The sequence below is a fragment of the Oryzias melastigma genome, linkage group LG1 (genome assembly GCF_002922805.2).
Source record: "Oryzias melastigma strain HK-1 linkage group LG1, ASM292280v2, whole genome shotgun sequence".
NCBI lineage: Eukaryota > Metazoa > Chordata > Actinopteri > Beloniformes > Adrianichthyidae > Oryzias > Oryzias melastigma.
This window is the reverse complement of record NC_050512.1, coordinates 16,024,744-16,039,251: the sequence shown is the minus strand read 5'-3', so window position 1 is coordinate 16,039,251 and position 14,508 is coordinate 16,024,744. Positions and strand designations below refer to the sequence as shown.

At 39.3% G+C, this 14,508-nt stretch overlaps 2 protein-coding genes across 2 annotated transcripts; one reads left to right on the top strand and one right to left on the bottom strand.

Annotated features, from left to right (window-relative positions):
• Positions 1 to 273: 273 nt before the first annotated feature.
• On the bottom strand, positions 274 to 8,028 carry gprin3 (GPRIN family member 3). The gene is made up of 3 exons (XM_024259695.2): positions 7,895 to 8,028; positions 4,552 to 4,610; positions 274 to 3,041 (listed from the first exon to the last, which is right to left on the bottom strand). Exon 3 carries the CDS (start codon positions 2,984 to 2,986, stop codon positions 959 to 961), a length of 2,028 nt encoding a protein of 675 aa, XP_024115463.1. The 5' UTR covers positions 2,987 to 3,041; positions 4,552 to 4,610; positions 7,895 to 8,028; the 3' UTR covers positions 274 to 958.
• On the top strand, positions 7,844 to 14,506 carry elmod2 (ELMO/CED-12 domain containing 2). Its single transcript, XM_024259696.2, has 9 exons — positions 7,844 to 7,997; positions 10,571 to 10,715; positions 10,800 to 10,828; positions 11,415 to 11,512; positions 11,594 to 11,723; positions 11,835 to 11,968; positions 13,466 to 13,534; positions 13,607 to 13,740; positions 13,807 to 14,506. The coding sequence occupies exons 1-9, from the start codon at positions 7,857 to 7,859 to the stop codon at positions 13,959 to 13,961; spliced, it is 1,035 nt and encodes a 344-aa protein (XP_024115464.1). The 5' UTR covers positions 7,844 to 7,856; the 3' UTR covers positions 13,962 to 14,506.
• Positions 14,507 to 14,508: the final 2 nt, after the last annotated feature.

Here is a 14,508-nt window from a genome sequence, read left to right as displayed (position 1 = left end):
AAAGATTTTTACCTCTCAGTCTCTTGCCTGCTACATTTTCAAAGCCTTTTTTAAATTGGATTTCCTTAGGAGTTTGCCCTCTACATTTGACCTTTCCTTTGTGTGACATGTTGGGCCTTGAGCTGTGATAACCAGGCTAAAAACAATTTATAGCAGCGGCTTGAGTGTGAACAAAAAAACCTCTGGCGCTTTAAAACATCAGCGAGCTGATGGATGCAGAAAAGTGTTGACTGGTTAGAGAGCCACTTATTAAAAATAAATTACAAATTCATATTTTGAATGCATGGTAAATTAATAATTATTTATTGACACTTCTAAGACTCTCCACAGCTGAAAACATCGTCACTGGAAAGATGTGAAAGTCAGGACTATTTTTTTTTTTTTTTTGCATTTTAATAGAAAATCAAATAGTATGGATTAATCAATGCAATTATGTGTATCTGCAGTTTTCTTTTTTGTTTTTTACACACGTTTAAAATAAAATGAGGCATCAAATAAAACATACAGCAGTCTTATAAATACAGTGCCTCAAAACATATTCTAGTTGCACCAAATGTAATAGGACATCAGCTTATTAATATATTTATGCGAATGCTTTAACACAAATCACCGTCTTCTTCATCATCATCATCATCACTTCCTTCTATAGACTTCAGTACAGCTACCTTTAAGACAAAAACACATGCGCTTACTATTATTGCATCTGTTGAAATTGCTTCTCTCTAACATTTATTTCTTGAAATGAAGTTTGGAAATATTGTGTGTTGTGCCTCTATATGCTACCATGTAAGTTTTCGTACATCACACATTACTCTTTATGCTACAACATTCCGGTACGCTACAGGGATCAGTGTCCCGTTAATGTTTCTTGTGGCGTTGCAGTTATGACGAGGGGAGGACGAACGCTGTGACCTCGAGGAAAAGGCAGGAGTCTGTCATTGGGTACCTCTGTGCCGGGCTACTCCAGAACAGAGGAGGGAGGGGGGCGCACACAGCAGTTGGGTCGTCTGACATTTTGCAGCATTGACCTGAAAATGTTCTGTTGCCTCCTTTTGTTCTTTTTATCGTGTCGCGGCGAATCAACGGCAGAAATTGACTTTCGTAAGGACGTCCGCACTATCAGTTTTCTCTCTTGCTCTCTGATCTTACACTGCAAGTGGCTCTGGATTGCAAACCCAAGGGATTCTGGATCCACCGAGGCACCATAGACCTCCCAAGTCATCCCTTGTTCGTCCCACACAACATCATGGACACTTTTCCCTTTTTCCTTGTCTGACTGATCATCCTCCTCCTCAGTCTTTCCTTCTGGTTCTTTCTTTTCAGATTTAGTTACCTTTGGCGGAGCCTTCTCCTTAGTTGGATCTGATTTGACTGCAGTATTTCCTGCTGCTTTAGTAGGCGGGGCCTGCTCGGCCTTGGTTGTGACAGCAGGCTGAGAAAGCCCAGCGCTGGTTCTGTCAGCAGATCCGGATTCTGAAGCACTGGCTGTCCCCGTGGGAGCCCCAGTTTTGACAGCAGAAGCTGTTTCTGCGGCTGATGCCTGAACACCTTTCTTAGAATTGGAGTCGCTTGCTTTGCCTTCCTTCTTGTGATTGCTGTGTTCGATGTTGATTTGATAAACTGGCTGAGTGTTGCACTGACCCAGCCCAGCCTCTTTGGGCTTGGCTCCGGGCTGCTGGGACGAGGTTTTGGAGCTGGAACTGTGCGTCTGGTCAGGACACACCTCCGCCTCGATGGTGACCCTCTCTGAGGTGTGATTGGTGCTGGGTATGGACGTTGTGTACATTTGATGGACACCTGCGTTGTCATTGGCCTGATAGACAACAGCCAGGCTCTGCAGATCCTCCCTGTGGACTGCACCACCGCTCAGCCTGCGGGTCACAGCGAAGGGCAGCAGACTGGGACTTGTGGACACCGCCTTGTCTGACGTGTTCGCCACGGCCTGAACCTCCATATCGTGATACTGCTTTCCCTGGACTGGTGAAAGAGAGGAGGTCATAGTCGAAGTTTCTCTGTAGAGTTTGTTGTGTTCCTCCACACTTGTGACAGTCTGGCTGGTTGCCTCAGCCACCTGCCCACACTTCGGCGTGGTTTGTGTAGCCCGGGGTATAGTGCACACATCCATCTGTGAAGAGACGGGCTGATGTTTATCTGAAGAGACTTGTGCTCCCTTCACCGGAGGGAAATCCTCTGCCGAATGTGCTGAACATGAAGCGTTGCTTGTAGACGTTGTGTCCTTGTTTGTGCACGGAGGATTAGTGGACGTGAGAGGAGTTAACGGTTCAGACCCCTGCAGGGGTGTTGGTTTTGCAAATGAGTGAGCAGGTTCTTCAGTTTTCTGTGGTGTAGCCCTGTCTGGAACCGGAATGCTCTTAATCAAATCTTGTTGTGGACCTTTCAGTTCTTTTTTCTCATTTCCAGAAACTTTTTTATTGCTGGTCTTTAGCACAGTGGCTTCAGCTGAAGATGTCGGCTTCTCCTCCTTTGCCGCGCCTGCCTCTTTCCTTCGGCACCCGCTGTTCTGCATGTCGACCTTTGAAGCTGCCGTAACAGCAGCTGACAAACCGGCCTCGCAAACATCCTTTCCAGTGGCCGGGCTTAACATTTTCGTGTTAGCATTAGAATCCCCTCGGTTGCCTCCCGTCTCTCCTACACACTGGCCTGTCAGTGACAGGTTTAGCAAGTGCTGCTCTCCACCTGTCACAGATTTAGTTTGGTTTCCATTGCCCAGCGCTGGTTTGTCACTTACAGAGCTGTCAGCTGGTCGGGTTGTTGCTTGGGGAATGGTGTTGGCGAGAACAGTTGTTCGACAGGGGTTGTCCTGCTGTCCAGAAGCTGGGAGCGAGTCCACTGGACAAACCTGAGAGAGTTTGAGATGGGGCTCATTTGCCCAGTTGGCATTAGACTCCTTATTTCCCAGAGAATCCACCGCAGCCAGCTGAGGCACCGTGTGGACCGTCACTGTCCTTTTTGGGTTAGTTCCCATGTTGTTCCGTCTTTAAATACTCTTGTAATTCAAAGTTGCCTCTTTATGAAGCTCCCTGAGGGGGAAAAAAGTAGAAATAGACTGTTTATACATGTAAAATCTTTAAATCCAAAATGTAAAAACCCAAATATATATGAGCAGAAAACACTTTGATGCAAATGTTGGTGTGGAGATGGATGCTAAAAACCCATCAATCGACCAAATGGAAGGGAAATCTGAGCGCAGACCCACCGATTACCAACAGGTGCACAATTGTCTGTTTTGACAGTAATGACAGAATTGCATTCACCAATCAAAAGACATATTAGGACTTTTGTGAGTCTAATATGTAACTTTACATTAATCTTCCAGCCAATTATACATTTTGCATACTGATTTTTTTATTCCTACTGTAGAATTACGTGTGCCAACACACAAGGATTTTTAAATGTTGATTTTATCTTAATGACCCCTTTACCTCTTTATATAATAAAATATTGTTTAAAAAATTGAGAGGAAAAAAACCTGGTGTGTTACCTAAATCTTGCAAAGCTAATCAAATGCTAGCCAAATATCAACACATTTAATTCCTAGAATACGTTTTTTTTATTCCAGACATTTAATATTTTGTTTACTAAGTGTTGATGTTAAATCTTTCACGTGGCAGCATGTCAGTCCAATATACTTCACTTCTTCCTACAAATTCACATCATATCATAAAAACGACTTTAAAAAAGCTAACCTTAAAACCAGTCAAATTGTACTCAGTTACTGAAATGTATACTTTTTAATCATTTGTATCTGATTGTAGTCTAAGTTTATTTTAACTCAACTTCCTCAATGAAGATACAATGCTGTGCTGTTTGAGTTTTAAAGAAAAATCAATGAAACCTAAAAAATAAAGTCATCTTTAGATCTGTCTTTTGACAGTTTAGCATGTATTCAACCTGCAGATGCTCATTTTTTTCTCTTTTGCTGGCATGATGAAGGATCTAATCCCAGTCTGTCTTCTGAGCATATGGGTGCATATTCTGCAGGTTCTGTGCCATCACTCAGCTGACATCTGAAAGGATTTTATCACTGACCAATTATCATACCTGAAATTAACCATCATTTGTGTTTGAATGAGACTACACCTCAATGACAGCATAGTCTTCAGGTACAAAAATGTGACAGAACTGATGATTTATTCTTGCACAAGTGCAACTTTATTTGCAATTCATCAACACAAAATATGAGATTACTTTTGTGTGAGCTGTCCCTCCCTGCACAAGCCCATGTAAAGCAACTATAAGTGTCAGTGCTGCGCTCCCTGCTTTCTTCTTTCTCTTTCTGCAGCATTGGCAAGGAGAAAAGGGGGGCATCAGCAGTATGGAACATGCAAAATAAATAACAGGCTGCATGTAGGTGATGCACTCGACCTATCCAGGCCAATTCAGATCTGTGTCATGCACTAGATCCTCTGTAGATCCAAATCCTTCCACAAATGCCACCGAACATTCTGCTGATTTGACCTTGCAGACGAACTTAACGTTTAAGGAAATGAGAAAAGCGGACACAAAATCAACAGGACGGTGGTGGTTTACCTTGATGTCCCGCGCTGTGGGATGCCGTTTGTGCATCCGTGCCAGAGAGACGCTGAACCCTAAAACAAAAAAATAATAAAGAATGGGGGGAAAAAATCAACCGTGCGTCGCTGACACCAGGCCACGCCTTCCACCGCAACAGAAGTCTTGGAGGTATCGATCCCGCGCAGCCCGGGTACCAAACCTAAGCGCGCCGAGCGGCTGGCTGACCGCGCGCAGTGAGTCACCGCTGACCGACTGACTGAGGCTGCGGGGAGAGGCGCGCGCTGCTTGGTGCCATCCCAGGGTGAGCTGGTCCAGGCTGCTCGCCCGGTACAGCAGATGGGTGGATGAATAAAACACAGAATGAGGATGGAGCCCGAGAGCAGCCGCAGGCATCCACAGGAGGGTCACTTAGACTTGAGATTGATTACTTTTATATCCTGGTGCTGCCAATGGCCGATGAGCAAAGCCATATTTTTTCCAAAAGGAGACGCAGCTGTGTCTTTTTGGTTCTCTGGTGGAGTCGTAGCACATAAAATGCTTATTTTAAAGACATTTCAAATGGAGAATTTGATTTAAAAAAAATAGTTTTGTAATATTTAAATTCAGATAAACCTATACTGTACTATCTGCTAAAAAGCAAACACTTTTTAAAGAAAACTTACAATGTACAATTTCTAAATCAGATTCAGCAAAAATTGATGACAATATTTTGGCAAAAACCACTGGAATGAAATTTGGGGTCAACAACTCATATCATTGCAATGCTGAACATGGTGGTGGAGGGATGATGGTTTGGGCTTGCTTTGCGGTCATTGTGTGAGCAATGAAAATGATGGCATTGGTGATAAACTTTCTTATCGTGACCATAGGTTTAAGGTTGTGTTATTACTTGAAGTTAGGTCATTAAAAAAAAAAGCTCTAAGTGTATTCCCGAATGCGAATTAATTCCCTAGCCCTACAGTTTCTCCCTAACCCTACATTTAGTCCTCCAAGCGAAAGGAAAAAAATTGGCGTCTTCAATTTTGGATGTTACTACCTCTCAATGATGTCATCAATAATTGCTGGTCCTCTGTGTTAGTGTCAGAGCTCTGTCTCTGGTCACTGACGGGAGCAGTCTCCAGAGGTCTAACTCACCTGACACCAATCGGACAGTCACCCACCTGTAGGGTTTGCACCGAAATTCAGTTCCAAGTAGGAACGATTTATGGGGGCTCATTTAAGACGGGCTGAACACAGTGCTTGAATGTCTGGCTGCATTTCACAGCAGGCTACAGAAGTTTCACAGGTCACTGTGTCGCATCAGCCAATCAGGAATTCAGCTTTGGGCATGGGCCGTTTTTAGTGACCCGATCAGCGGATAAAATACTAATCCAATATAAACAATGGATGTGACTCCTTCATTGAGCCTTCTGATTGGTCAATTTATAATTTGAATAGCTTTTACTAGAGAAAAAATTGGATTACTAAGAAAGTAAAAAAAAAAGAAAGCTATCAGAGCAAGAACGGTTATTTTGACAAATATAATGACTGTTTATTTCTCAATAGGGATTTTGGTTTCTTGGAACCAATGGATACTTTCTGTTTGGAACATGAGTGTTTGGAATAAAACATCAAAGTTAGCAGATATTAAACTTAATCTCAAGTTTTAGATACATGGGGCCATGACAAATATTAAAGCTCATTTACATAATCAGAACACAGTAATTGTGTTATTAGGTGTCATAGACGTCTTCTCTCTGATTATTAAGATGGAGTGATCTCATGACGTCATTCACCTAAAGCATCATTTACCTAAATTTGTACATACTTTCATTATTGCCTCCACGTGTAAAATTAATTCAAAGGGAGTTTTAATGGTCACGGTGGAATACGTCTACCTCAGGAAGTTTTAATGTTACCTGAAGGACACAGCTTATGATGGAGATCATTTTCATTGCATGGGTCGTAGTGAAGGAGAGCGCTATCATTAGGATAGAAAAATGTATGTAACATCCAGTGATAACTCAGAACATCCCAGGACTAATTTATAACGGTCCTAAAGGACACTTTTACCTGAAGCTATTGGTAAGAGGCAGTGAAATGAGACCCCCCTCCTGCTGCTTGATGCATAACAGACTTAAGGGACAAGTGGATCTGAACCATCAAGCATACCAATCTGACACAGCCACCTGGTCCCCTCACTGCAGGGGCCATTCAGGTTTCTGCCTTTATTCATAAATAGAAGAAAAATCTAGCTTAATTAAGAAATAAACAACAATCGTGATAGATTAACCTATAAAATACTTTAATATGTTTAACGACCTAATTCAACTTCGCCTTCCTGAAGTTAAAACATTTTATAGACTTGTTCTTTTTTTCCTGAAGTTCCTAAGTTGTCTTACTGTCTCAAAAATGCCTTAAAATAAGTAACTTTAGTCTCTGGCAGTTTCCATGACACAGAAATGTAGTTACTAGTCATTTATAGACATTCATTACAGGCATAGCAAAGACTCAATGTTTTCTGTTTTAGTTTTCTTGAAGAAGCAATAGCAGTTTATTGTGTCGTTCCTTCTAACATTGAACTTTACATTGTCTGTAAATACCTCGGTAAAACATTTAGTGGTGACAATAAGACTATGGTGACAATGGTGGATTGTTCCTATTGGCATAACTTATTAAGCTCCAAACAAATATTATTAGTTTTTTAGCCCTTTCTTGGCAAATATCTCAAAACTAGTCTAATGACCTAAGTAGTCATTTCTAGGATTAGGTTTATCTACAGCCTGGATCTCCAACAGGGTTTCTCTCCAAATAGAGCCGTTGCCCAGGATATAACCTAATCCCAGTGAGACTAATTACATGAGATATTGGACCGTGACTTAATAAAGTCATGTATATTATTGGTAAACAGTTTAGATGTGTATGTATACATTATTGACCTGTTAACCATATTGATATAAATTTGATATGGACTAGGAATAAAAAAATGGGAGTCTGAGCATTTAAAAAGTGTTTACCATGGGGAATAATATATTATAACATAACATAACATAATTTATCCTATTAATATAATATAACATAATATAATATAATATAATATAATATAATATAATATAATATAATATAATATAATATAATATAATATAATATAATATAATATAATATATGACCTTTAGAGGGCGCTAAAACCTGTAAAATAAAATGTTACGTTCAAATGCATCACGTGTTTTACACTTACATAGGAAAAACATAACTAAAGTGATTGTAGTAGAAAGTTTTGGTTTTTCAAGAGTAACATCTTTTCACTACGATTTATCTAAAAAATACTAAAACTACTTTTTATGTACATTTATTTAAGTGTTTCTTGTGTGCGTGTTACCTTTTGGCCTTGTGTCTCGTCGGAGCCTGAACGCATCGGAACAGGAGCTGCTGTCAAGAGAGACGTTGCTAACCTTCCACCACGGGGTACATTCAAAGTGGAGGTAAGTTTTCTTAGTTTCACATCATTCCTCAGCGATGGCAGGGGCAGCAAGCCTTAGCTGCTAATTCATAAATAAAACATCAAAACAATGTGCTTGTTATCGACCCTAAACCCTACATTGTTGTTAGCTAACAGTTGAAAAGACAACCTGTTGTACCTGTCTTTTGTTGATTTATGCGTGTTAGCTTATAAAATGAATGTTACCGAAACGGCAGCTTCCATTATTTATATTCCTGGACTGATGTTTAATTGTGATTTGTGACTAAAATGAACGCCCACGTTTACTTGTAGTTAGCATTAGCACTTGAATTAGCTTCCACGCTGCACTGTTTTGGCTCATTCCTTGAGGATTAGCCAGCCATATGCTAATGTTTGGCGGTTCTTGTGTTTAATAGTTTAAATAACGAGTAAAATATTGTTGCTCAAACTGAACTGTCAGGCTGAAGCCATAGACCGACACGACGGCAGCATTTGACCCACTTTCAGTGACCTGTAGATGAAGTATTTTAAAACAATTAATAATTTTTATTTCATCTATGGAAAGTGAGAAAGGACAAAATAGTGATGTTTCGCAAATACGTAACATCTGAACATTTGGAAAATTCTTTAGAAAACTATGCTTTTTTTCTTTTATTTTTTTAAATGGTAAAATAATACACAATTATTTCTTTTAGAAACGGTTTTCTTTTGTTATTTATGAATGCTTTTATATGCCTATATTTTAAATAAGTTAATATTCAGTTGTTAAGTGTTTTGGTAGTTTAATTCAATTTTGCTTGTATATCTTTACGTACTCTCATGAAAAAAAATGTTTATTTGTTCATTGTTTTTTAGAAAAGCTAAAAAATATAGCTAATACAAAAAATTAAAAAATAAATCAACAAAAATCAGGCATTCATTTGTTATTGGTGATCAATAGGAGTAAGATCCTGATAAAAACATTACTTATTCTTTCCGTTTTACACCCTTTCATAAAACCTACTACAATTTAATGATTTCTATGATGTCTGCACCTGTGGATGAGTCAAGTCTGCTCTGATTGAGTCACGTCTGAAGAAGTCTTCTCCAGCCGACACGCTTCAGCTCCTTCTGTGGATTTTCATTAGAATTTAAATCAGGCCTCACAGAATCAAATCCATTTTATTTATATGGCACTTTGCGTACTAGGCTGCATCCCACAATGGTTTGTTGAGAACTCACCTAAAAGTAAAACTGTGTGCATACAATTTAAAAATAGTAACTTCGGCATTTAAAACAAGATAAAAACTATAGATGCCCTGGCAGGTTTTAGGAGATAATAGTGTATTATAGATAAAAATAAAGAAATGCATAAACTGACCAAAACAAAAACTGTCTTAAAAAATAAAATGTAATAATAACATTAGTACAGCATCATCATAACAGTTAAACAGGGGAAAATACATTTTTAATTAATAAAAACTGAATAGCAACAGCAAAAGCATCAGTGTTTATTTAAATCAGGACTCCAAAAATACGTAATAATAACACATATATTGAAGTGACGGGTTGAAAACTGAGTATTCTTTTACAAATCTCACACTATAGATGAAGTTATCAAATCTTCACAAAAGCCTAAAACCAATAAGACATGGATAAACCAATAAAAAGATCTTAAAATAGATCCAAGAGCTGACATGGGGCCAGTGCAGAGACTTCCAATTCAGTGTTATAGGTTGCTGTTATAAAGTTCACTTTAGATTAGTTCAGTGTTTTGCTCTTAATCCTTCTTGGGCCTTTTTTAACTGTGTTTTTTGTCGTTATCCTGTGGGAAGTCCTTTGATAAGATAAGATAAACATTATCTGTTCACAAATGAGCCAAATGCTCTAACACACAATCATAGCTTTCATACAATAGTCTGCTGGCAAATAATTTCAATAAACCACATTTAATAATATTAAGAATGTTACAAAACTTTCTATTTTGGCATTTCATCCACTCAAATCAGTCTGTTTTAATGTTTTATTCACTTAGCCTAACAGTCCTTAGTTTCTATCTCGTCTTTGTATTTCTATTTATTCTTCCTGACCAACCAGAAAATGTTATAGTCTGATGGCGGACAAAAGGTTTTCTCAGTCTGTCCATGGCCAAGTTCAGACACTGTTGCTGAATGCTTTCCTTTGAGTAAATGCTGATCAAAGAGGGAGCCTCATGACTGTGGCTGTGTTTTCTGCTCTAGTCCAACTTTAAACCCACAACCTAACCTGCATTGTTTGTTGTTTTACTGCTAGCGTTACACTCGTTGGTGCTGCTCCTCCAGCAGACCACACTGATAACAGCTGCAGCAGCGTTCTGCACATGTTAAGTTGAGAAAGTGAAGCCCCTTCCTGTAGAAGCAACCAGTGTTTCATGAAGCAGCTATTTCAAAAGCCCCTACATTTATGCAGAGTTAGAACTTTATTCTTTCTGGCACTAATTTTACTTCAGAATGCCTCAAAAATCTTTGAAAAATCTTCTTTGACCGTTCAGATTCAAGACAAAACTGTCTTTTCTTACAAATGTATGTTAGACATCTGCATTGCTTGATACTTTTATCTGATTTTTGTATTCTGCAGATGTTTGGGTACATCTGGCAGTATGTCTACACTTTCTACCTGAGGTTCTGGTTGAAGTGGCTCATCAGGCAGGTGACGGGGACATGTGAACTGCAGAGAATATGCTCCGGCTATAAAGCAGGGGCCTTACGGACCACCAAAGCTGGTAAACTTCCTTTAACTTTTTTTTTTTTTTTTGCTGGGTGTTATCGCTTTTTTATATTCATTTTCTTCTTATGTTGTCTTCTAGAATACTCTCTGCAGTCATCAAAGAGCAAGGTAGAAATATTATGATTGTTGTTTCACATTCATGATTGAGTGTAATGCTACTTGTAGATTCTCACCTTTAAAAACTGTGCTTTTTTTGTCATTTAAGGTAATTATTTTCTGTATTTTTTTGTGGTCCCAATATTTGTGAAGTTTTTGGAATTATTTTGAAGCATAAAGCCAAAAGCACAAACTTTTTTGGGCCATTTAGAAGAATTTATTACCTATAGGTTTAGATTGTCATTCTTACAGACAATAGAAACACGGATAATAATTTGTCTGTAGTAAAAAACTGGATTGAACTTAACTGTGCTAGTCTACAGCCATATAAAAGTGGCACTGCTTTCCTTCAAAGCTCCTCATTTATCTTTAGGGCTGTAAATGTGGGAACATGATATCCGAGTTCAATCACTGCTTATCTTTCTCTAAACTTGCCCAGTGAACATGAATTGATTCCACACGCAATTTAAATGTAGCCCTGTAAGCAGTTTCCAATCAACTGTGTTCGGTCCGAAGTACTGCCTCATCATTTCCTGTTAGATTACCTTATTTTTGTATAGATACAGGTAATCAAGCCTGTCGCTATGTCTGTTTTCAGGTTTTAAGAGGAGCTTTGGAAGCCAGAAAAAGTAATTTGGAGCAATGTGTGGACCACATAATGAAAGAGAAGAACGTTAAACCACAAAAGGATCCGCTGTAAGGTCCCCTCTGTGATTCTGGATGTACCAGTGGAAGGTTTTGCTTTATGGATGACCTCAATGTCTTGTTTTTTTTTAGGTTTAAGGGGAATCTGCACATCTGTTTGCTACAGATAACAGGCTACAGCAGCTTATACGTGTCAGTGGAAGACTTGAGGAAAGAACCCTTCAGCTCAGAGAACCCCGAGCACGAGGCCATGCTTCTAAAGGTCCGCACTCCTTCTCCTGCGTCCAAACACCAGAGGGATGCAGCAGCAATAATATTACCTGCTAAAAAGGTAGCAGCTGATTAAATATTAAATATGTGTTTTGTTCTCCAGCTATGGGATCTGTTGATGCCAGCCGTAAAACTGGAATCTCGAGTAACCAAGCAGTGGGGGGACATTGGTTTCCAGGGCGATGACCCTAAGACTGACTTCAGAGGAATGGGCTTGCTGGGTCTGATCAACCTTGTGTGAGTTTTTCTTTTCATGTTCAATATTTTGTCCTTTTAATTTTAAACAAAAAACTGCAAACAGTTTAAAGAAAACTTTTTTGTATTGTAGGAAAATTGCATTGTTGCCATCTAATAACTTAAATTTTATCTGTTTTTCTATTCATATCTAAAGGGAAACCTCAACACACCTTAATGCAGAGACAAAACATTTTTTATTAGAAGCTAATGCTTATATTATCAGCACGTGATGAAAAGATTGGAGAGTCTAGACCTGAATTTCAAGATGCCTGTCTTCCAGCTCTCCCTACACTTCTTGCTGCTGATTACCTGGCTCAGGTGTGTTCAAGTCAAGCAGAATAAGGAAACACCTGAGTCAGCCAATCAGCAGCAAGGATTTAGAGCTGGAAAACAAGCAAGGTGGTAAGCTTGAGGAGCAGGGTTGAACAGATCTTCCATATACTAAATTAACACCAACTCACTGATACTACATAAAAAAGTGAAGAAATGTAGTTTGATTTAGTTGAAAAAAATAGCCAAATCCACCAGCTTTTGATCTGTAAATGTGAACGCTTAAAAAATTCTTCTCCAGTCATCCTTTGATCTATTTTAAAAGCGTCTTTTAATTATGACTATTCAATTTTTAGCCAAAATAAAAACCTATATTGTTTTCTAGGACATGGATTCTGCAAAGCAGGAGAACCTCATCTCCCATCATTCCTTCGTTTACACTCAGTCTCTTGTTAGCTTATTGCACCTCACAACCCCAACCTAACATCACTGGTGCAACAAAAATGGTGACCAATATCGGAGCTATCCAGTTGTACAATTTTCGGCCAGATGATAAAATCTTTATATTTATTCTTAGAATTCCAACCTGCTACTTCGCGTAGCGTAGCGGGTTGCAATGTACGCTCAGGTGTACATAGCAGGTCCAGAGCTCCAAACATAATTTTTGTCTTTTTGGGATTGACATGAATTTCAATAAAGAAATACTCAGAAATGCAATTTTAAGCTTTTTTTTGTGTGTGTGTACACCATCATGAGAATTAGGCTACAAGAACATGTTTTATTGGAGTGAGGAGTGGAATTTGCATGCTCTCACTCTGCATATGTGGGTTTTCTCAGAGGACTTCAGCTTCATTGGTTAATTGGTTACTCTAAATTGCCCTTAGGTGTGGATGAGAGTGTTTTTGAGGCCCTGCGACCTGTCCAGGGTGTATCCTTCTCTCGCCCATCAGTAGCAAGGTTAGGCTCCAGCACCCCTGTGACCCCGAAAGGGATAAAGATCAAAGAACGGGAAAAAAATGCTGTTTGAAACACGACTCATTTTTGCTGAAGCAAAGCTGGTAGCTTGTGGAAACGGGGGAGGGGGCACCTACTGTACCACGCCCACAATTCAGATGTGAATTTATAATTGCTCATAATACAAAAAATGATGATTGGTATTGCCATTTAACCACCTGTAGATTTGAGCCATGCTATTCTTTAAAGGGATTTGTACAATCTTTCTTCCAGGTTTTTTAGTGAAACTTACACAAAGGAAGCTCGTCAGGCGTTGTCCCATGCAAACCATCCCAAATTAGGGTAAGTGAAAATGTAAGTGTCTTCAAATCCCTCCCAGCCTCCTCCTTAAAGCGTATTCATCTCGTGTTTTAGGTATTCCTATGCCATCGTGGGGATAAACCTGACAGAGATGGCCTACAGCCTGCTGAAGAGCGGCGCTTTGAAGCCTCATTTCTACAACACAGTGCAGGGCCCGCCAGAGCTCACACACTTCCATCAGCTCTACTGTGAGTCACATATATATAAACATACACATACATACAGTATATGTCATTTAGTTTTTTCTCTTTCAGGTTATTTGGCGTACGAGTTTGATAAATTCTGGGTGGCGGAAGAACCTGAGAGCATCATGCATTTCAACCAGTACAGAGAGAAGTTTCACGACTCAGTCAAGGCTCATCTACAGGAGCCTGACGCCTGTCTCACGCTGGCCGTCACTGCACAGTAGCACATTCAACCTCCTCGCCCCCATTGGGGTTTATGTAGTCGAAGGAAGCTTTCTGATGTTCGTGGGGAGTGAAAATGTCCAAACAAATGAAAGCTGCCCTCGTTCAAACAAACAAGTCCTCTTTCCTGGAATAAAGTGACCATTAGACACATGTAGTTTTTTTTTAAGTGCTTGTGAACATTGTACCTTCAAAAAGACCATTCCAGTTTGTTAAATTAGAAGCTGGTGGTTAATGATTCTTAAACTACTAAGCACTTTTAGTGATCAAAGTTTTCCATTCTGACAGAAATGTTGTTTCCCTGCTCAGGTACTGCAGGTTTATGTTTGGAGTTCACTCATCAAGTGTTCCTGCTTCATTGTGGTGCTCCCTTTTGTTTTGAAAGTTGTGTGAACTTTAACATTTCCCTAATATGTGTTTAAAAACGTTTTCAAGAGTCAGTGTTAAAAAGTGATGTTTTATGACTTGTTTTTAGGTTTGGGTTTACTTTTGAGGATTTCCACATCGTTCTTGTCAAAGTGAGATTAAAAATTAATAAAAAAGAAAATT

What these genes read in the sequence shown, in the direction of transcription:
- gprin3 (XM_024259695.2), bottom strand. Translation starts at nt 2,986, where the DNA reads ATGGGAACTAACCCAAAAAGGACAGTGACGGTCCACACGGTGCCTCAG.
- elmod2 (XM_024259696.2), top strand. Translation starts at nt 7,857, where the DNA reads ATGTACATTTATTTAAGTGTTTCTTGTGTGCGTGTTACCTTTTGGCCT. An exon ending in CTTACGGACCACCAAAGCTG is followed by an intron (nt 10,716 to 10,799) that starts GTAAACTTCCTT and finishes GTTGTCTTCTAG; the next exon opens with AATACTCTCTGCAGTCATCA. An exon ending in ACGAGGCCATGCTTCTAAAG is followed by an intron (nt 11,724 to 11,834) that starts GTCCGCACTCCT and finishes TTTGTTCTCCAG; the next exon opens with CTATGGGATCTGTTGATGCC.